Source organism: Rhinatrema bivittatum, chromosome 2 (genome assembly GCF_901001135.1).
Source record: "Rhinatrema bivittatum chromosome 2, aRhiBiv1.1, whole genome shotgun sequence".
Taxonomy (NCBI): domain Eukaryota; kingdom Metazoa; phylum Chordata; class Amphibia; order Gymnophiona; family Rhinatrematidae; genus Rhinatrema; species Rhinatrema bivittatum.
The window spans coordinates 670,440,533-670,460,404 of record NC_042616.1 but is presented as its reverse complement, the minus strand read 5'-3'; the positions used below and the strand labels follow the sequence as shown (position 1 = coordinate 670,460,404).

Genomic DNA, 19,872 nt, shown 5'->3' with positions numbered 1-19,872 from the left:
CCTCGGTGGTAATAATAGTATTAAACAAAGACATGTATTAGCTTGGGGGAGAGATCTTGCCAATATATTTACAGGAGAGCAGTAGAGTAGTATTAAGAATGTAAGCTGAACTTCAATCTCTGCAAATACACTTCAGGTGGTATTTGCTCTATATAGATAGATAAAAGTTTTCCCTGGTACTTACCAGAAATATTTGTTAAAATGTTTGGAAAGGTGGGTAGTATGCAACTATGTGGTGGGAGTGTCATCAGGTAAGTCTCTCTACAAGAAGATGAATCATATTTTTGTGCATACTATTATGGATATACAAGTCCTTGGGACCCAACATTTTTTACATTATGTGCTTCAGTACCTGATGTTTCTACAAAGTTGGCCACTTGCTTTTTCTACAAAGTTGACTCCACTTGCTTTGGGACTTGGAATTTAGTTTCTGTAGAAAGGCATTGCTGTCTTTCCAGTAAGCAAAGCCATATGTTTTTGAACATATTTGAAATATGAGGATATAGTTTATGCAGCCAGTACCCTGTTTATGTAGATTGGGAGAAAGGGTAATCACAAATATTGATCTCCAACATATTTTTTAAATTGCAGTGCTGTCATTGTGCTGATGTAAGCAGCATATGGACATAATTTATGCTTATTAGGTAGTATTCTGTGTTGAACATCAATGAAGATTTTAACTAAAAAAAAAAAAAGGAGCACATGCATTTATGGGGAAAGTATTTTATCCTTCAGGGAAGTCAGGTTCTGGTTCATAAATGCAGAGTCTAAAATGAATTAGTATTCAAAGCAATGGACTTAGAGTTTCAATATAGTTTAATACTGTGAATCCTTCAATCCTTTTGTCTCTTTATGCCTGTTCTGTGTTGACAACTCAGCTGTACAAGTTTTTAGCAGCTGGTATGTCTCCATTCTCCTGCTGGCTCTGCTGTATATTTGGGGTTGTGTGAGGGAAGAGGATTGCGGGGTGGAGGACATGGGTGCTAGATTGATGGGGGTAATTTGTTATAGGAATGCATGAATTTCAGAAACTGGAAAAGGTACCCAGCAATATTACCTAAGAACATAAGAAAATGCCATACTGGGTCAGACCAAGGGTCCATCAAGCCCAGCATCCTGTTTCCAACAGTGGCCAATCCAGGCCATAAGAACCTGGCAAGTACCCAAAAACTAAGTCTATTCCATGTAACCATTGCTAATGGCAGTGGCTATTCTCTAAGTGAACTTAATAGCAGGTAATGGACTTCTCCTCCAAGAACTTATCCAATCCTTTTTTAAACACAGCTATACTAACTGCACGGACTCCTGTTGTATAAACACCAATTTTTTTTGTACTAGTTACGTGGAAAGGCGGAATATAAAAAACACCTAAATTACAATTTATAAACACCTAAAAATAGAATTATAAGTATATTGTAGAGACCTCAGATGTTGTTGTCTTTTGTCTTTTTCCTTGTTATAGTTCCACTACAAAGGTAAGCCTAAGGACCTTTACTTACATTGCTCCTGCATATCTTTCTTGGGCTGGACTTACATTAATGCACGTGAAGTGTCTTAGGTTCTTGAAATTGGGAACTGTGTGAATAGCATTCGCTGTGCAGTGTATTTTTTTTTTTTAAAGGGTAACACAGGACTGCTGGTTTTAAATTTTCCTGGATGCCATCCTGAACTGTACAAAGCATGCTATTAAAATGACATTGCTCTGTTGATAATTTGGTGAATTAGTTGTTTTTTTTTTTTTTTTGTTTTGTTTGGTTTTTTTGAATAGTCAAATCTAATTGCAAAAAACCCCCCCACTTTGGATTATTTCATTAACTACTGCAGGGTGGAATTCTGCGCGCACAATTTTATAATTCTGCTTACTTTATATTGTTTAAAATCAAACAATATATATTCCCTGTACGTACCCGGATCAGTCCAGACCATGGGTTAAGCCCCCGTTCCAGCAGGTGGAGCCGGACCAAAGTTCTAAGGGTTGCCCATATAAGGACGGAACCCACCCAGGAACCCTCAGTATTTGTCTGTCTCCAGCAGGTGGAACAACTCACCCTTTTGGTTCCCTGTTTAGCTTGCCCTCTGTTGTCGTCCTTCTTTCTCTCTGGTGCAAGCTCACGCAAGTACATTTTTAGTTTACTACTTATTATACTATAAAAAATAAATAAAAAAAATATTTCTTTTTGTCAGTTTTTCTCTGACTGTGTCACGGCAGACAGTTCTGTCTCCCTCGCTCTTGGGGTTCCTGGGGGGCTTTGCCCCTTGATTTGTTAGCCTAGGTTCCCTTCCCGGTGACCTAGTGTGGGTGATACTGGTGGTGCCAGTCCCTCCCCCCACGTTTACTGCTGCCATGCCCCGAGATGCACATACCTCGGTTGAGCCTGCAGGGATGACTTTCATTCCCCTGCTTCTGTGAATGCTATGAATTATTAATGTGAATAAAACTGTTTTTCGTTTTCCCAAGCTTTCACAGACTATATTTCTTCTTTGTTTAAAGAAAAAAATTTAAATTAAAAAAGGCAGCAGTTCTATTTTGTGAGGAGGGAGCGGGGTTCAATCTCCCGCCCAACTCCTCAGCTGTTTTTAATTACCTTACCGGCTGCTTCCCTGCTCTATCCCGCGGCCAGCTTGCTGTTTAGCCTGTGGGGAGTCTGACTCCCGACCCTCCCGCGATGGAGTATGTTCGAGGTGCATTTCAGGGGGCTCCCTGATGATTTCCAAAGCCGTGCCCGTCCCGGGAACGCGCATCAGTGGCGGCCATTTTGGATTTTTCAGATAAAGCACTTTCTGCTTCCCCGTGTGCTGGGGACACGATTTCTCAACTTTTTCCTCCCGATTTGAGCCTGGTTCGCTCTCGGGGTGCTGGCTCGGACCCCCCCCCACCACCTCACCCGCCCCTCCTGTGAGTAATCCGGCTCGGGCCCGTTTTTTCCTCAGAATTTGTTCTTTTAATGCATGAGTCTTACCTGGCCAGTTTCAAAGGGAAGTGGCCCCCCCCCCCCCCAACCCTCCAAATTTTCCTGTTCCTTCCCCTGGGATTGTTTTGGACCCTCAGGGCCCCGTTAGGGTTCGTGTAGTCCCGGGATCTCCCCCCCCCCCCCCCCCCAGCCTTCTTTAGACCTTTTTGATGCAGGGAATGATTTTTCTGCCGCCCAAGCCCCCCTCTCCCCCCCGCTAGAGGGTGATGATCCCCATGTCCTGCGCTTATTTCGGCAGGAGGAGCTGGAACCTCTTATTCCCTTCGTTCTTCAGGAATTGGGAATTGATGCCCCCCCCCCCCCCCCAGATGATTCTGTGGTAGCAGCGATGACACCAAACGAGGACCCGGTCCTGGCGGGACTTAGGGCCTTACCGTGTACTTTCCCTTTTCATCCTATGCATCGCTTGCTTCTCCTCAGGGACTGGGAATATCCCGAGTCAGGTCTTCACGTTGGAAGAGCTATGGATAAACTCTAACCACTCCCTGAGGACTGCCTGGACGTGTTAAAGATTCCCAAAGTGGATTCTTCTGTCACTGCTGTGACAAAGCGCACTACCATTCCGGTGATGGGTGCTACAGCATTACGGGATGTGCAGGACCGTAAGCTTGAATTTTATTTGAAACGCATTTTTGAAGTTTTAGCTCTTGGTAACCGGGTGACAATTTGCAGCAGTCTCATGCAGCGGGCAAGCCTTAGGTGGATGCAGCAGTTACTCAGCACCCAGGACCTCCCCTCTGCAGAGGCTGAGCAAGCTGAACGTTTGGAGGGTGCTATAGCCTATGGTGTGGACGTACTATATGATTTGCTATGGTTCTGCGGTTTCTGCTAGACGTCTTCTCTGGCTACGCAATTGGTCCGCTAAAGCTCAGTTGGGTACTCTTCCTTTTTATTTATTTATTTATTTATTATTTTTATTATACCGAGTTTCGTGACTTGCATCACATCAACCCGGTTTACAATTAACAATGAGTGTAAAGCAGAGAGTAACAATGTAAACAATATTCCCAATTCAAACTTCAAATACAGTAAAACAATAGTAAGGATGTGAGAAAGTTACAATAAAACAGGGAAAATTAACTAGGATCCGGAAAGGGGGAGAAATAAGACAAAGTAATATTTACATTTCAGCCGAAAGCATCAAATAATATAGTTGTACAGCAAAATAAATAAATATGATAAAGTTGTGAAGGATGCTATTATGGTGTTGAGTGAGGGTAGGTGGTTAGTGGATTTATATTTTGAACCAGTTTTTGAATGCGAGTTGGTGCTGATGGGTAGAGGTTTTAATCGAGGCCTGGGAATGCTTTTTTGAAAAGCCAAGTTTTTAGTCTTTTTCTAAATGTTAGGGTGCATGGTTCTTGCCTCAAGTCAGGTGGGATAGAGTTGGACCTGCTGAAGAGAAAGCTCTGAGACTCAAGGATTTATGTTGGAAGGTTTTTGAATGTGGAATCTGGAGTGACTCTTTGTAATATTCCCTGATGGGTCTGGCAGATGTGTGTGTTTTAAATGGGATTTGTAGGTCAAGTTGAGTGTGTTGGTGGATAGCCTTGTAGATGATATTGATGGATTTGTACATGATTCTGTAGTGGATCGGTAACCAATGGAGGTCTTTGAGGATAGGGGAGATGTGATCGATTTTCCTTGAGTTTGTAAGGATTCTGGCTGCTGTGTTCTGTACCATTTGTAGATGCTTGGTATAAGAGGCTGGGAGGCCTAGTAGTAGTGAGTTGCAATAATCTAGTTTGGAAAAGATTAATGCTTGCAGGATTGTTCTAAAGTCCTGAGTGTGGAAAAGTGGCTTTATTCTTTTCAGGATATGTAACTTGTGGAAGCAATCTTTGGTGGTTTGGTTAATGAATGGTTTGAGGTTAAGACGGTTGTCTAAGATGGCCCCTAGGTCTCTTACGTGAGCGGTTTGAAGGAGGGCTGGTGGCTTTGAATGTGTGGTGTTGTTTTCCGGAGATATGAGCAGGTATTCCGTTTTCGAAGCATTGAGGACTAGGTTTAGGCTGGTGAGTAGATGTTTGATTTCTAGTAAGCAACTATCCCAGTATTCCATTGTTTTTGAGATTGATTCTTTTATGGGGATCACGATCTGTACGTCGTCTGCGAAGAGGAAGTGTTTCAGGCTTAATTTTGTGAGTAGTTGGCAGAGGGGAAGCAGGTAGACATTAAAGAGTATAGGTGAAAGCGATGAGCCTTGCGGCACCCCTCGGTTGGAAGGGTGATATTGGGATTCTGTATTGTGAATTTTGACTCTATATCCTCTGTTTTCCAGGAATGTTTTGAACCAGGTTAGAGTAGCACCTGTTAATCCAATGTTTGCCAGTTGTTTTAGAAGTAGGATATGGTTGACGGTGTCAAAGGCCGCCGAGAAGTCAAGGAGGATTAGTAAAAATGCTTGGCCTTTATCGATTCTGGAGATGAGGAAGTCCGTGAGTGAGAGGAGTAGAGTTTCGGTGCTTGCGGCTTTGCGAAAACCATATTGGTTTGGAGACAGAATACTGTGGTCCTGTAGTTGGATAGTTGAGTGTTTACCAGTTTTTCCATGATTTTGGCTATGAATGGGAGGTTGGAAATAGGGCGGAAGTTGTTGGGATCGCCTGCATTTAGATTTGGTTTTTTTAAGAGTGGTTTAATTGATGCAGTTTTTAGGTCGTCTGGGTAGATACCATGTGACAGGGAACAGTTTATGATTTCGGCTAAGGTTTTTGAAATAGTATCAGGGATGAGAAGAAGCATTTTGGAAGGGATTTGATCATATGGGTGAGATGAGGGTTTCATTGTCTTCAGTACCGATTGTATCTCTGTGCTGCAAGTTGATTTTTGGTGAGGACCTGGAACAGCTTATTAAGTCCTTGGGTGAAAACAAGGTACATAAGCTGCCAGAGGACTGTCCCAAACAGTCTAAGTCTTTTTTTTCCCGACTCGTACTCGCTTCAGGGGGAATCGCCGTTACGGCACCAGGGCCCGTGGCTCCTTCCCCAGGGGGGGGGGGCGTGTCCAGGTCCCAGTATTGGTCCCATTCCTTTCGTGGCCGTCGAGGTTTCCGAGTTGGCCATCAGCAGCCCACTACCTCTAAGTCAGCTCCCTGATGAGGTGCGGCCTGTCCATTCCTCCGCACGAAACTTAGGTGGGCATCTTTCTCTGTTTCTCGAGGTGTGGGCCTAAATCACATCCGATCTCTGGGTCCTCAAAGTGATAGAACACGGCTACGTGTTAGAGTTTGCCAGACCCCTGCCGAATCTGTATATTGTGTCCCCTTGCGGCCGTTTCAAGCGGCCTGCGGTTCGTCACACCCTGTTGAGTCTTCAGGAGTTGGGGGCAATCCTTCCGGTTCCTGTTCACGAAAGGGGTGCCGGCCGATATTCAATTTACTTCGTTGTTCCCAAAAAAGACGATTCCTTCCGCCCCATCCTGGATCTCAAAAGGGTCAATTGGGCCCTCAAAGTTCCCCGTTTCAAGATGGAAACCCTGCGAGGGTTAATTGCATCAGTTCGTCCTGGAGAATTTCTCGCTTCCCTAGATCTGAAGGAAGCTTATTTCCACATCCCCATTCGTCAGGAACATCAGCAGTTCCTTCGTTTTCAGATCCTAGGCCAGCACTTCCAGTTTCGGGCTCTCCCGTTTGGTCTAGCCACTGCTCCCCGCAACTTTACCAAGATCATGGTAGTCATTGCGGCAGCTCTTCATCGGGAAGGAATTTTAGTCCATCCTTACCCGGATGATTGGTTGATAAGGGCCAAGTCCGCCTCTCTCTGCATGCTCGCGGTAGACAGTTTTAGCCCTTCTCACATCTCTCAGCTGGATAATCAATTACCCCAAGAGCACTCTTCGGCCCTCGCAAGAGCTGGAATTCCTAGGCGCTTTTTTCTTCACTCGGATCGGGAAAGTTTTTCTTTCAGACTCACGGACGATCAACCTCATAGATCAGTTGAACACCTTTGTATCTCTACCTCTTCCCACAGCGTGGGATTACCTTCAGGTTCTAGGGTCCATGGCGTCCACGATCGATCTCGTCCCCTGGGCTTTTGCTCATATGCGTCCTTTACAGAAAGCATTGTTGTCCCGTTGGAAGCCGATGTCCAAGCAGTATTAGGAGATCCTCTCTCCGACTCTACCATCGCCAGCATACAATAGTGGTTTTCCCCGGCTCACCTTCTCAAGGGAATGCCTCTTTGATTCCCTCTTGGATCATTGTAACGACAGATGCCAGCCTCTCCGGATAGGGATCTGTCGGTCAATCTCAAATGACTCAAGGTTTCTGGTCCCTGTCCCAGTCCCATTGGCACATCAATCGTCTAGAAGCCCGAGCGGTTCGTCTGGCCCTCAAGTTTTTTCTTCCTTTGATTCGCCACGAAGTGGTCCGGGTGCTATCAGACAATTCCACCACGGTAGCTTACATAAATCGACAGGGGGGAACTCGAAGTCGTCTAACCCCTCCTCCCCTCCCTCCCCCTCCCTTGTCCCCCCAAACCCACAAGAAAGCCTCACTGTATTAATAAGTAAGACAAAAAAAAACCACCCTGTATAAAGTTCTCCCCAATTGTTACTATGTACAAATACAGCCCTTGCGCTCCAATGTTTCACTGTTAATTTGTTAACCTGTGTTCCACTGTTATACTGTTCCTACGCATGTTTTAATGTTACAATGTAAAAATGGTACGACTCCAGTCATGCTATTATCCTGTTATAATGTGAACCGATGTGATGTACCCCAACGAATGTTGGTATATAAAAGCAAATAAATAAATAAATAAATAATGGCGTTAGAAGCCAGCAAGCTTTTTCTCTGGGCAGAGAGGCACTTGGATCGCCTGACAGCTTTACACATAGCGGGAAAAGAGAATGTTTAAGCCAACTTTCTCAGTCATCAGCATCTCGATCCCGGTGAGTGGGAGTTATCAGACGTGGGGATGGATCTAATCGTGTGCAGGTGGGGTCCCCCTCACCTAGATCTCATGGCGAACCTAGCCAATGCCAAGGCTCCCCGGTTCTTCAGCCGGTGAAGGGAGCATTATTCAGAAGGAATGGACGCGCTGGTTCTTCCCTGGCCCTCCGACATTCTTCTCTACGTGTTCCCCCCGGTGGCCGTTAGTGGGGAAGATTCTTCGGAGAATAGAGCTTCATCGCGGTCCGGTCATTCTCGTGGCCCCCGAATAGCCCCGTCGGCTGTGGTTTGTGGATCTGGTGAATCTTTCAGTGGACGGACCTCTTCGTCGCGGTCATCTGCCCCATCTCCTGCGGCAGGGTCCCGTATTTTCCGACCAGGCGGATCACTTCTGTCTAGCGGCATGGCTTTTGAACGGAGATGTTTGAGACGTAGAGGATATAAAGTAGAAGTCATTGCCACCCTTCTCAGGGCTTGCAAACAGTCAACATCCCTTATGTCAGGGTCTGGAAGGTTTTTGAAAATTTCTGCGAGGAGTTGGGTGTTTCGTCTCGCTCGCCTTCTGTTGCGGTTTTACTTTCTTTTCTCCTGCGTGGTCTTTCCAAGGGTCTTTCGGTCAGCTCTCTGTGTGTTCAGATCTCAGCTCTTGGTTCCCTTTTTGACCCCATTGAAGGTCGGCCGGTTGCCTCTCATCCGGATGTTATTCGTTTTCGCAGAGGCGCCAAGCATTTAAAGCCGCCTGTCCATTCTATTTGTCCCTCGTGGAATTTGAATTTGGTACTTCGAGCTCTTTGTACGGCTCCGTTCGAGCCTCTTCGTCATGCCACTCTCAAGGACTTGACTCTCAAGACTGTTTTCCTGGTTGCTATCTGTTCAGCCAGGAGAATATTTGAGCTTCAAGCTCTATCTTGTAGATATCCTTTCTTGCGTTTTTCGGATTCGAGTGTCTCACTAAAGACCGTACCTTCTTTCTTACCTAAGGTCATTTCCTCTTTTCATATTAACCAGTCCGTTGAACTTCCCGCTTTTTCGCCAGAGGATATCTCTGCCTCTGGTGGTAGCGATCTTCGTCGTCTTGGTCTCAAGCAAGTCTTATTGCGTTATCTTGAGGTCACCAATGATTTTCGTGTATCTGATCATCTGTTTGTCCTGTGGAGTGGTCCCAACAGGGGGAAGCAAGCTTCTAAGGCTACTATTGCTCGCTGGTTAAAGGACGAGATTTCCTCTGCTTACATTTGCAAGGGCCGTCCGGTTCCTGATGGTCTAAAAGCTCATTCTTTGCGTTCTCAAGCGACTTCTTGGGCAGAGTCTCAATCGGTATCGCCGCAAGAAATCTGTAGAGCGGCTACATGGAAATCTCTTCATATATTTGCTTGTCCTTACCGCCTCGACGTTCAGGCTCCAGTTTTTGGTTCCTTTGGTCGGCAGGTTCTTCGAGCGGGACTGTCTGGGTCCCACCCTCTATAGGGAAGCTTTGGGACATCCCATGGTCTGGACTGATCCGGGTACGTACAGGGAAAGGAAAATTAGTTCTTACCTGATAATTTTCGTTCCTGTAGTACCTCGGATCAGTCCAGAAACCCGCCCGTTCTTATTCTGTCCGCTCGAATTTCTTCCTGTCACTTTTTCCTTCTTATAGGATTTTTTTTTCTTTTTGTTCACTGCATCATTTTCCTGGAATTTATTGATAGGCACCGGAAGCATCGTTACGATGATCAGGGGTAGATATACAAGAGCGTTTAGTTACACAGTTCATTCAATTGTTTCTGTTATCTTGTTTTAAATTAAATTACTAGTTATCCTGTTACTTGCTTGATCTTATACCTTTCTGCTTTGATAATGGTTATACTGAGGGTTCCTGGGTGGGTTCTGTCCTTATATGGGCAACCCTTAGAACTTTGGTCTGTCTCCACCTGCTGGAACGGGGGCTTAACCCATGGTCTGGACTGATCCGATGTACTACAGGAACGAAAATTATCAGGTAAGAACTAATTTTCCTTTAGTCTTGGAACAACTAATTTAAAATGTCATACAGAAAATTTATTACACATAGATGTGGAGTTTTAAATATTTTGAGCATAACTCCCCCTAGAAATGCACTCTTTCTCCCTTCTCCCCTGGCCACATCTTTCACGCTTCCCTTTCAATCTTTAACTCTCTTCTCCACCCTCTCTCTCCTGTCCCCTCCTTCCACCCCAGGCTCAACCCCTTTCACTATCTCCACACTCCAGCCCTCCAATTTCAGAGTTTGGCCCCTCACACAGGCTCCATCCAGACTTCTCTCTTGTGTGTGCACACACCGTGTACATGGGCTCCCTCTCTTTCTTTCTTTCACACATCCCTCCACACGGGCTGGCTCTCTCACACACATCCCTTCACATGGGGGCTTTCTCTCTCTCTCACACACACATTCTCACTCACTCACACTCTCTCTAACACACTCACACACGCTGCCTCTTATGCTGTCATTCTAGGCCTCACCATTGTCTTCAGCTACAGGCGGGATATGCTCCGCTGGTGGCTCTCCTGGGCCTCTCATCTTTGCTGCTCCTCAGCTGTGAATGAGATGGGCTCTGCTTGTGGCCCACCAATTGTGGATGCTTCTCAGCGACAAGCAGAATGGGCTCCTGTAATGGCCTGCTGGGAGTCATGCTCCTCAGCCATGAGCAGGAAGAGCTCTGCTTGTGGCCCGCCAGACAGCTTTCTAACTTCTGCACAAAATATGAAAATTATGTGCAGGAAGGGAATTCTGCACTACTCAGTTGTGTAGAATTCCCCCAGGAGTAATTAACCTATGTACTATGATTTGTATACTACATAGCCAGTGGTAATTTCCTTAAAGTACCAGGTGCAGTAGCAGCCTTCACTTTTCTACTTTTTCCTGATTGGGAAAGGGAAGCAAGTTCAAAAAGGTTTCGGCTTGGCAACCTGGCAGAAAATCACCACTGTATTTAGTGATGAAAAAGCTCTTTTTCTTAACATAGACAGGTGGATCCAGAACAAGTGGGTTATGTGCCTCTACCAGAAGATGGAGCAAAGCTGACATGGTATATATACCTCTTCACTGACATCAGCCTGCCAGTATTCTCCATCTCCAGCAAATGGTGAATGTACATCTTTCTACTGGAGATTGCTTGAAATTTTGAAAGGAGCAAAGCTTTATTCGCTCCCCTCTCCTGTTGTGATACTTTACTATACATAATATGCCCTATTATATATAATATACAACTAGTTCATTCTGATGTAAATTTATAATTTGTTTACGCTATTTGATAAGGACTCGTGCTTTGTGTGTTTCAGAGGCGGCCTCCAGATAATTCTTTTTATGTAAGAACATGTAATAAAAATCCAAAGAAAACAAAATGGTGGTATCATGGTAAGTATATTTATTTCATGAAAAAGGGGTCTCTACATTCCCTTTCTCATCAGGAGGATTTTTTTTATTTATATTACGCTTTTCGTAACACTTCAAAGCAGATTACATTCAGGTACAATCTAAGGGGCTCATTTATTAAGCATTTTAACCATAGACAACCATAGAAAAAGAAGTAAATCATGCCCTAAGGGCTTGATTTACTAAGGCTTTTCTCCCATTCTGTGTCTATATAAGAGAAATGCTTAGGAAATTAGGCAGTGGGAGGGTGAAGTAGCTTACTCAGGTCACAAGGAGAGTCTGTGGATTTTGAACAATGGCTTTCCCTGCTGCTCCTCCCTTCTCTTGTTCTCTTTCAGGCCAATGCTGTTGAATCTGTTCCACCATAAGAGGGTAGAGATTTTAATACAAATATTTTGTGGCCCCCAAAACTAGAGAATTCTGTCCCATTCAAAACCTAAGGGCTTTGAACACATTTCTCTTGAAAGACATTCAAAATGATTTGGAGGAAGAAGCTGGAGAGAAGAAAGTTAAGCCAGGTGAAGAAGCTTGAAACATAGAAGGGGGAAGGCTTGAGGGGGAGCAAAGTAAAGCTTTATTCATATAAAGCTTTAGCATTTGTGAATAAGTTCTTGATAGAATTTGTTTTAGCTGATTTTCACTCCTGTGAAGAATACTCTACTCCTGGTTTGCATTTCCAGTATGTTTGTGTTAGAGCAGGAAAAGAAAATGTTAGAGCTTGGTGCTCTAAAAATTGGAAATATCAATTTTATTACACATAAAGAAACAGACTAAAACAATATTTTATACCTGTTTTTGTATGTCTTTATTGTATGACCACAATAACAATGTTAATTAAAAAAACAAAATGACAAAAAAGAGAAAATAACCCAAATAAAAATTTTTCTTGTGCATGCCCTTACTTAAAACTGTGTTGGAATAGAATTAATTGGGCAGTCACATTTCACTTTCCCTAGTGAGCAAATGTGTAAGAGATGTTTAGGGAAAGTGAGTGCTAACAATACTGCTCCTTGCATAGGGAGCAGTTTTGTCATTTGCTGTAAATGAAATACAGAACACAATCTATTTTTTTTTTTTTATTCTTTTAATGTAGGACATGGAATATGTCAGTGGAACTTTTGTACTGTGTGGACAGTAAAGCTGTTGCCATTAATGTGGTTGAAATCTAAAATTAACGATCAGTTACTCAGGCAATATTGAAACCTTTTTATTATTTTATATTCCACCTTTTTGTGATGCTTCAAATTGGATTGCATTCAGGTACTGTAGATATTTCCCTGTCCCCAGAGGGCTTACAATCATATAATTGAGGCAGTGAAGGGGAAGTGACTTGCCCAAGGTCAACAAGGAGTGTCTGCATACAAATTCTGGACTTGTATCATGTAAGAAAATACAAGAATATTGTAAATACAGTAATGTTTATGCATTTCTTCTGCAAGATTCCTCATCTGCTGTCAAAGCATATAGATTTCATTTGCATGATCCTTAATCCTTTCTTTGCTATAGAAGTGTTGCTGTCTCAGGGTGCTTTCCATGTTACACAGTTCTGTACATGCAAAAGAGTGATTAGAGTGCCAGACCTTTCATGAAGTCCCTATTACACTCTATGGAGGAGGTGTCATATAGATGAAACTTTTTTTGTGAATTTAAATGTAGAAATTAAAACCTGATATTTAATGTTCTAATCTTCTTTCCTTCTTTTTCCTTCAAGATGACACATGTTGATACCAACAATTTGTGATCTCCTAGCAGAAGATAGTCCTACTGAGTAAATGAGCACTTTGATCATTCAGTCTTTGAACTTTAACCTTTGACTGGAAGTGACCTAAAGACATGGAAGACTACTTCCTTTTTACTGCATTTTTACTAGTGTGCATACTGGGCGCATGTTGATCGCTGGTTCAGTCCATGCAACTGACATGCTTTTATTAGTCATACTGTATTAATGCAGATTTCAGGAAATTTATCATAATTCCATTTTTCTTTTAAGCTGGGTTTTTTGGTTTTTTGTTTTTTTTAAAGTTCCAGGACCTCCATGTATTGTGCAATAACAATTATTAATGCATGATAGGGCCTATCATATGAGCTTCAAAAATATACTGGGATTATGGACAAGGGATCCAACATTACTTTGAAAGTCACTTCAATCTTGTTCTATTAGAATTCTATGCACTGTGATCATGAAATCAGCAGCATGACTTGACATGTTTGGCTGAAGGACTGTAATACTCTATCTTTGCATATTTATTGAATTGTCTCCATTCTGTCAATTTTTTTTTTTTTTTTTTTGTGGGATATGGAAGGATTTCAAGTAATGTTGGGAGGCAGGTACAATATCTTATCCCTATGGCGAAATATAAATACATTTTTGTATATAGTTATTTGTACCTCTGAAGTAAAAGTATGAGTAATATGGGATATTCATAGTTTAATCAAGGCTTTATGTTGAAGTGAGAGGACCGTGGTGATGTCCTGAAATGGGCCTCTAAATTTGTGTACTTCAGAGCTTTTTGCCAGATAGCTAATGTGCAGTGTAACTTCTACTAGCCATCAGCATGAGCCCTTCTGCCTATACAAAATTTCATTTATTTATATTTGAAAGCAATCCATATACTATTGTTTTGTGTTTGCAGTCATTTTTTGTTTTTATTGTTATGTTGTCATGTTTAAATACAAAATATTTTGATTGAAAAGCTTTGTCGGAAAATATTTTCTTGTAAATTATTTCTCTACATGTCAGTACCACCTTGTCTTAGTCTTGTGTTATAAAGACAAAAAAAATTACATTTTTGACAGATGCTTAATGTTTTGACAGAAAAGTGTGGACCTTTTATTTTACACTTGAGAAAAAAATGTAAGAATATATTTTCTTAATCTGCGTACACCATATTCCCATAATAGGTTTTCTTCCCTAAAGACTTTTTTTAATAATAAACTTTTAATGAAAATTTTCTACCATCTAAAAATCAAATGTTGAAGTGATATTTAACTACAATACTATGTAATGTATTAAAATATTTCAGTGTTAGTTGTAGATAGTGCAAATATATTTATATACTTATCACATTTCTTCTATAATATCTGTTATAATCTGATTTTTACTGATGCACTCTAAATAAAACATTTTCTAAGTCTGTAATTCAGGGGTACTCAAACTGGTCCTGGGCTATCTCTCTAATGAATATGCATGAGATTTACTTGCATGCATATTCATTAGGAATATCCTGAAAACCCAGCTGGCTGGGAGGGCCCGAAAGACGGGTTTGAGCACCTCTGCTATGTGTCCATCTGCATCAAGTAATTGCTAAATTTTTCTGCAGAAGGGGAAAAAACACAAAATTGACTCAATATGTAATGTATTGTTAAGACAAGCAGATTCATGAGTCACACAAGTGAGTCTTTTGACTGCATCTGTGCTGAAGACGCATGAAACTTTAGAAGTTTCTGGAAAGTAAAATTCCTTTCTCTGCTTATGTATGACAGTTCCTGCAGCTCTCCTCAGTTCATATTTGTCTATTGTTGCGGAATCTGTTTTTCTTGTATCTTTTTTTTTTTGCTGAAAAATACGACTGGGGTAAAATCTTTGGCAGATAAGCAAGTACCGGTAATTATTTTGCTTTTTCACTTGGCTGCCTTGCCAGTTCTGTGTTTTTCAGTGGTACTGCACTGAAAGGGGTGTACTTTTTTACCTCTGAAGACAAGTAGGATTTTATCAACCACACTAGTGGGTGATGGCACAGAGATGGAGAAAACTAAGTTTAGAAAGACCCAGGCCTTTCTGAGCATATACAGACCTTCATGTGTAGCCGTGAGAATTTTCTCAGTCTTTTTTTTCTGCTCCTGAGACTTTTTCTCTCCTGATAGTAGTTTTTCTTAGTTTTTTTTTCTTTTCAAGTCTCAAAAATAAAATGTTTATATTAGTGCATATTTTTTGTCTTAGCAAGATTGTTTGACTTTGCCTGCACAATTTTCACCATGCCAGGAATAAAATCAGGTTTCAAAGATGCTCTCTGTGTTCCCACAAGATGTCAGTAACTGACTTTTATGAAAGCTGTGTAAAATGCCTTGGCTCTTCCACGGTGTGCCTAATTGCACTGCTTCTGTATGCATGTCCCCCAGGGCTATAAGAGCGAGGACTGTGCTCAAGGAATTTCTGCAGTCACCTTTTTTTCTCTTTGATTAAAAAGAAAAAGTCAGTATCTACGGAGGGACCCTCAAGAAAAAAAAAAGGAATGAGTGCTCTTATACTTTGTATCAAGATTCGATAGTCTTGGCACAAAAGGGAGTTGTCATGCTCTTCAGTGCCAAGGATTTCTGGCATGAATAAAGAGAAAAGTAACTCACTTCACTGAAGCCAAATATTGTTTGCGCAAAGAGGGACTAAGACATCTATTTTTATTTTCTTTAGATTTAAAGGCTTGCCTTTTCCACATCCAAGCTCAAGGCAAGTTATAATTTAGGTGCTGTATGACACATTGTGCAGAGATGTTGGTGTAGGAGAAGACACCATCTGCTGAGTCTCATAGCACAGACATTGGTTCTATTAACTAGTAAAGGTACCAGTGCCACATCAGCACATAACTTTTATTGGTACCTAGCATCTCTAGTCAATACCAGTTCTAGAATCTGACAGTTCTTCCCCATACTATGCAATTACACAAAAGATGTGGGAAAAGTTTTTAATATAGCTGAAAGTTAATTTCTCCTAGTGCTAAGATTGCCATTCTTCCCCCATTGGAGGAATTTACCCCCATCTTGGATACTGTGGTTTCTAGATTAGATAGCTAGTCCCCTATCATGCTTCAATAGCAAAGATAAATTCCAGATTTGTTCAGAATCACAATATTCTGTCTCATTTAAGATGCCACTTCTAGAGTACCTTGCTTATCAGTCTGATTCCCAAGAAAACTTTCTTATGCTGTGCTCTTTCTCATCAAAAGACAAACAATCTGCAGGTCTTGTGTGTGAACCCTTCCCTAAGCAGCCTAGGAGTATATCTCCTCCTGAGGACATATCCTTCCCCATTTTCTTTTTAATGGAAGATGGCTAAGAAAATTCCATTCAAGTTGCAATAAAAGGTGGAACTCAGAGAAGATATCTTTGGTTTACTGAAATATATTAATATACCAAAAAAGATATTGGTAGTTCCAGTTCAGAAACTTCAAACACCTTGATCTACCCTTCCTGTGTCAAAGTTGAAGCTCAAATATGGAGTTCGAGTCTTCAGGACATGAAAAAGTCCAGCTTCCTCACCAATCTGTAGTGGTAGAATTGGCCCTAAAAAAATGTCAAGACTCATTCTAGCACCCCTTTTGATAAAGATGCCAGAGTTTTGGATAACATAGCAAGCTATATTTTTCAAAGGGTTATGTTAAGTTTCAGAATAGATCATAAATTGCATATGATTCAATATATGCATTCTTGTTTACAAAAATTACAATCTCTGGCTGAAGCATTCCCAGTTGATAAGATGAACCACTTTACCTTTGTAATTCAGGAGGTTGAAAATTAGTGGTAAACATTTTAATAAAATCAGCATAACACACCTCTTTAAAACATCTGCAGAGACTGTCAAGGCCAGATGTCTAGCCTGGCTGTGTGCTTCTGGATTTTGAGGACGTACAAGACACCTGCAGATGCTCCATGCAGGGAGAGGAAGTAAGACTGTTGATGTTAAGGAGCACAGTACAACCGCCTCACTTTATCAGCTATAATAGAACAACCTTCTACCTCCAGAAAAGTTAAGCTGTGCTCCAATAGAAGACACTTCTTGTACCTAAATACCCCTATCAAAACCCTTATATCCAATATCTTCAGCAAAATCAAAGTAGGTTGAGTGCCAGAGAGAGAAGCCAAGCCAAACCTCTGCAACAAATGTAAGCAGAGGCCAATCCTAATTTTTAACTAACTTTAACATTTCTCCCACTCCCTTTATACTGGTAGATAGCCTTCCAGTATGGGGAATACTGCAGCATTTCAAACCACTATGATGGAAACTTTCATAGCAGCTCGTGGGCGCACATATAGGCGTGTTCATCTGCCCCTGCCCAGGGACACAGCCATTTTATAACACATGTGTGCATACTGCATGAGATTTTAAGACGTATGTGGATACCATTGCCAGTTTTTCCATTTTGCTCCCAGTTCGCCCAGTTAAAGGATAGATTTTCCAAACCCCCTAGTTTAATACCCCTCCTTCACTGTTAGACGTGACTCTTAAAACCTTGTTGATCTGTCTAGATTTTTTTAAGTTATACGTCATCCATAGCAGAAGTAAAGTTATGTGGCAGGGGCCCCCTGACGCGTGCCAGTGCATGTAAGTATCTACATACTAATTTCAAGTTCAAATCCAGGAACAACCACGCCCAGTCCCTTTTTTGAACTTTTCATTTGTGCAAGAAGCGGCAAGTACACGTGTATCAAGGTGGTTTTTAAAATCTGCTTGGCACAAACCGGCCCAACATATTTGCGTGTGCATCAGGCTTTTAAAATTCACCTTTACGGTTTTTAATAAGACTGGGTTCTAAAAGAATACCATTTAAATTTCAATTCAGCCCCCCTAAATAGGCCCCAACCTGACACTGTTTAGATACCAATTAGCTCATACTCAAACAGCCAGTCCCACTGCAACACAAGAAGTTTTGAGTACTTTCTCATTCCAAAAGATTGACCTTTCAGCAGGGCAGTGAACCTAAGCACAATGCAGAAACAACAGTGCAATGGCTCAGCAAGAATAAAGTGAATGCCCTTGGGTAGCCCAAAGTCCAGGCCTGAATCTGTTAGAAAATCTGGATAGAGTCTTATAAGATTGTAGTCCACAGACTAGCCCCAGCCAACCTGAAAGTGCTTGAGCTTTTCTGCCATGAAGAATGGGCAAAACCTGCATCATTCTATTGTTCATAGTTAAACACTTATCCTAAACAACTTATGGCTGTTATTGCTGTCGGGGGCATCCAAGGGCTGTAAAGACTTATGTAATCAAGACTTTTTTTTATTGATTACTTTTGGAATATTTCTATAATTGTTCATTCTGAATGAAGGTGTGGTGTATGTGTGTAAATGAATCAAACTTCTTTTAATGAAATTTGAATTAACATTTTTTTTAGACTCTGAAAAAATGTACAAGGTTGTGAAGACATTTATAAGGCACTGTAAATGGATAGTTTTTTTCACTAACCCCAATTTCAGGAAATTTGGATTGCAGATGCTTTCACTCAAAATTGGGGGTTGCTCATGTGAGGGATTTCTGTTCTCGGGGAACTTGGTCACTGCACATAAGCCAACTAGTGTTGAAAGTGATCTTCCGTGCTGTAAAAGTATTTGGTGCATGGTTGCAGAATAAGGTGGATTTGGTACAGATAGACAATCAGAGAGTAATGTTTGTATTGACAAACAAGACAGAACAGGTTCCATCAAACTTTGCCTGGAAGCATCCAAGATTTGAAAATGAGATATTTCCCAATAGCTTTTTCTTCTGTCTGCCAGGAAATCAGAATCCGATAACTGACAACTTAAATTTAGAGCATGAATGGTCACTTCATGATCAGCTAGCATATGGACTTTTCCATCTCTGGGGCACTTCACAGATTGACCTCTTTGCAAAGTCTATCAAAGCTTTCTCACATTCTGTTCCAGGAAACCAGCAAGGAGCAGACTAGTAGCAGATGCTCGTTTAATTCTGTGCAGTCTAGAGCAACTCAGTTTCCCCCAAGTCCCTCTTATCTAAAGAATTATTCACCAGGTTAAGTAATGACTGAGGTCATATGATATTTATAGCCCTTTTTGGTCCTGTCAATTATGGTTTTCGTGGCTCCAACATCTAGCAGCTCATCAGTAAGTAAAATTGCAGATATTTCTATCTTATGCAGTAGAATGGGAATCTCTTGCATCTGAACCTTCTATCTTTTGATCTGATGACCTGTATGTTGTAAACCAGTTTCTCATCCATGCATTTGCTTGCTGAGGTTAGGAGTGTTCTTGCTTCAGAGAGATTCTCCACTAGGAAATAGCACAACTTTTCCATTTAATAGTTGTACAATCTAGTGCTCATGTCATAGTTGAGACCCTTTAAAAGTCTCCTGTTCCCTTCTTCTAGAATATTTATTAAGCCTGTTTAATTCTGGTTTAAAATTTAACTCTGTTGGAGTTCACCTTGGTGCTTTAGCAGCGTATGACGAGGAGTGAGAAAGTGTTACCATTTGTCAACCTACAATTGCTAAATTCATGAAAAGTCTTTCAAAATTAAGAAAAAAAAACAAACCTTTAATAAGATTCTTTAGTTCCATCGGCTCAAAATGTAGTCCTTGCTCTGCTGCTGAAGCCACTATTTGAACATTAGGCAACACCTGAAATCCCTTTTCTGGAAAGTTTTTTTTTCTTTTTGATAGCTGTTAATTTGAAGAGAAGGATGCAAGAATACAAGCACTGGTTTGTTTTTACAACAAAGTAGTTTGAGACTCCACTTTTAGTTAGGATGCCTTTTCCAATTTCATCTGAATCAGGCCATTGTATTGCCACCATTCTTTTTAAAATCACATGCCAATAAGGGCAAGAGCAGGCAGTGCACACATTTGACTGCAGAAGAGCCCTGTTTTTCTATTTGGAAAGTTTCA

General features: G+C 41.5%; 1 protein-coding gene across 1 annotated transcript in view; it reads left to right on the top strand.

Annotated features, from left to right (window-relative positions):
• UBE2W (ubiquitin conjugating enzyme E2 W) overlaps window positions 1-15,187 on the top strand; it is an 86,429-nt gene extending 71,242 nt beyond the window's left edge. Inside the window, exons 5-6 of the mRNA XM_029591489.1 lie at window positions 11,167-11,242; window positions 12,972-15,187. Coding sequence (XP_029447349.1) covers window positions 11,167-11,242; window positions 12,972-12,985 — 90 coding nt within the window. The 3' untranslated portion in view covers window positions 12,986-15,187. The remainder of the gene's footprint in view (window positions 1-11,166; window positions 11,243-12,971) is intronic.
• Window positions 15,188-19,872: the final 4,685 nt, after the last annotated feature.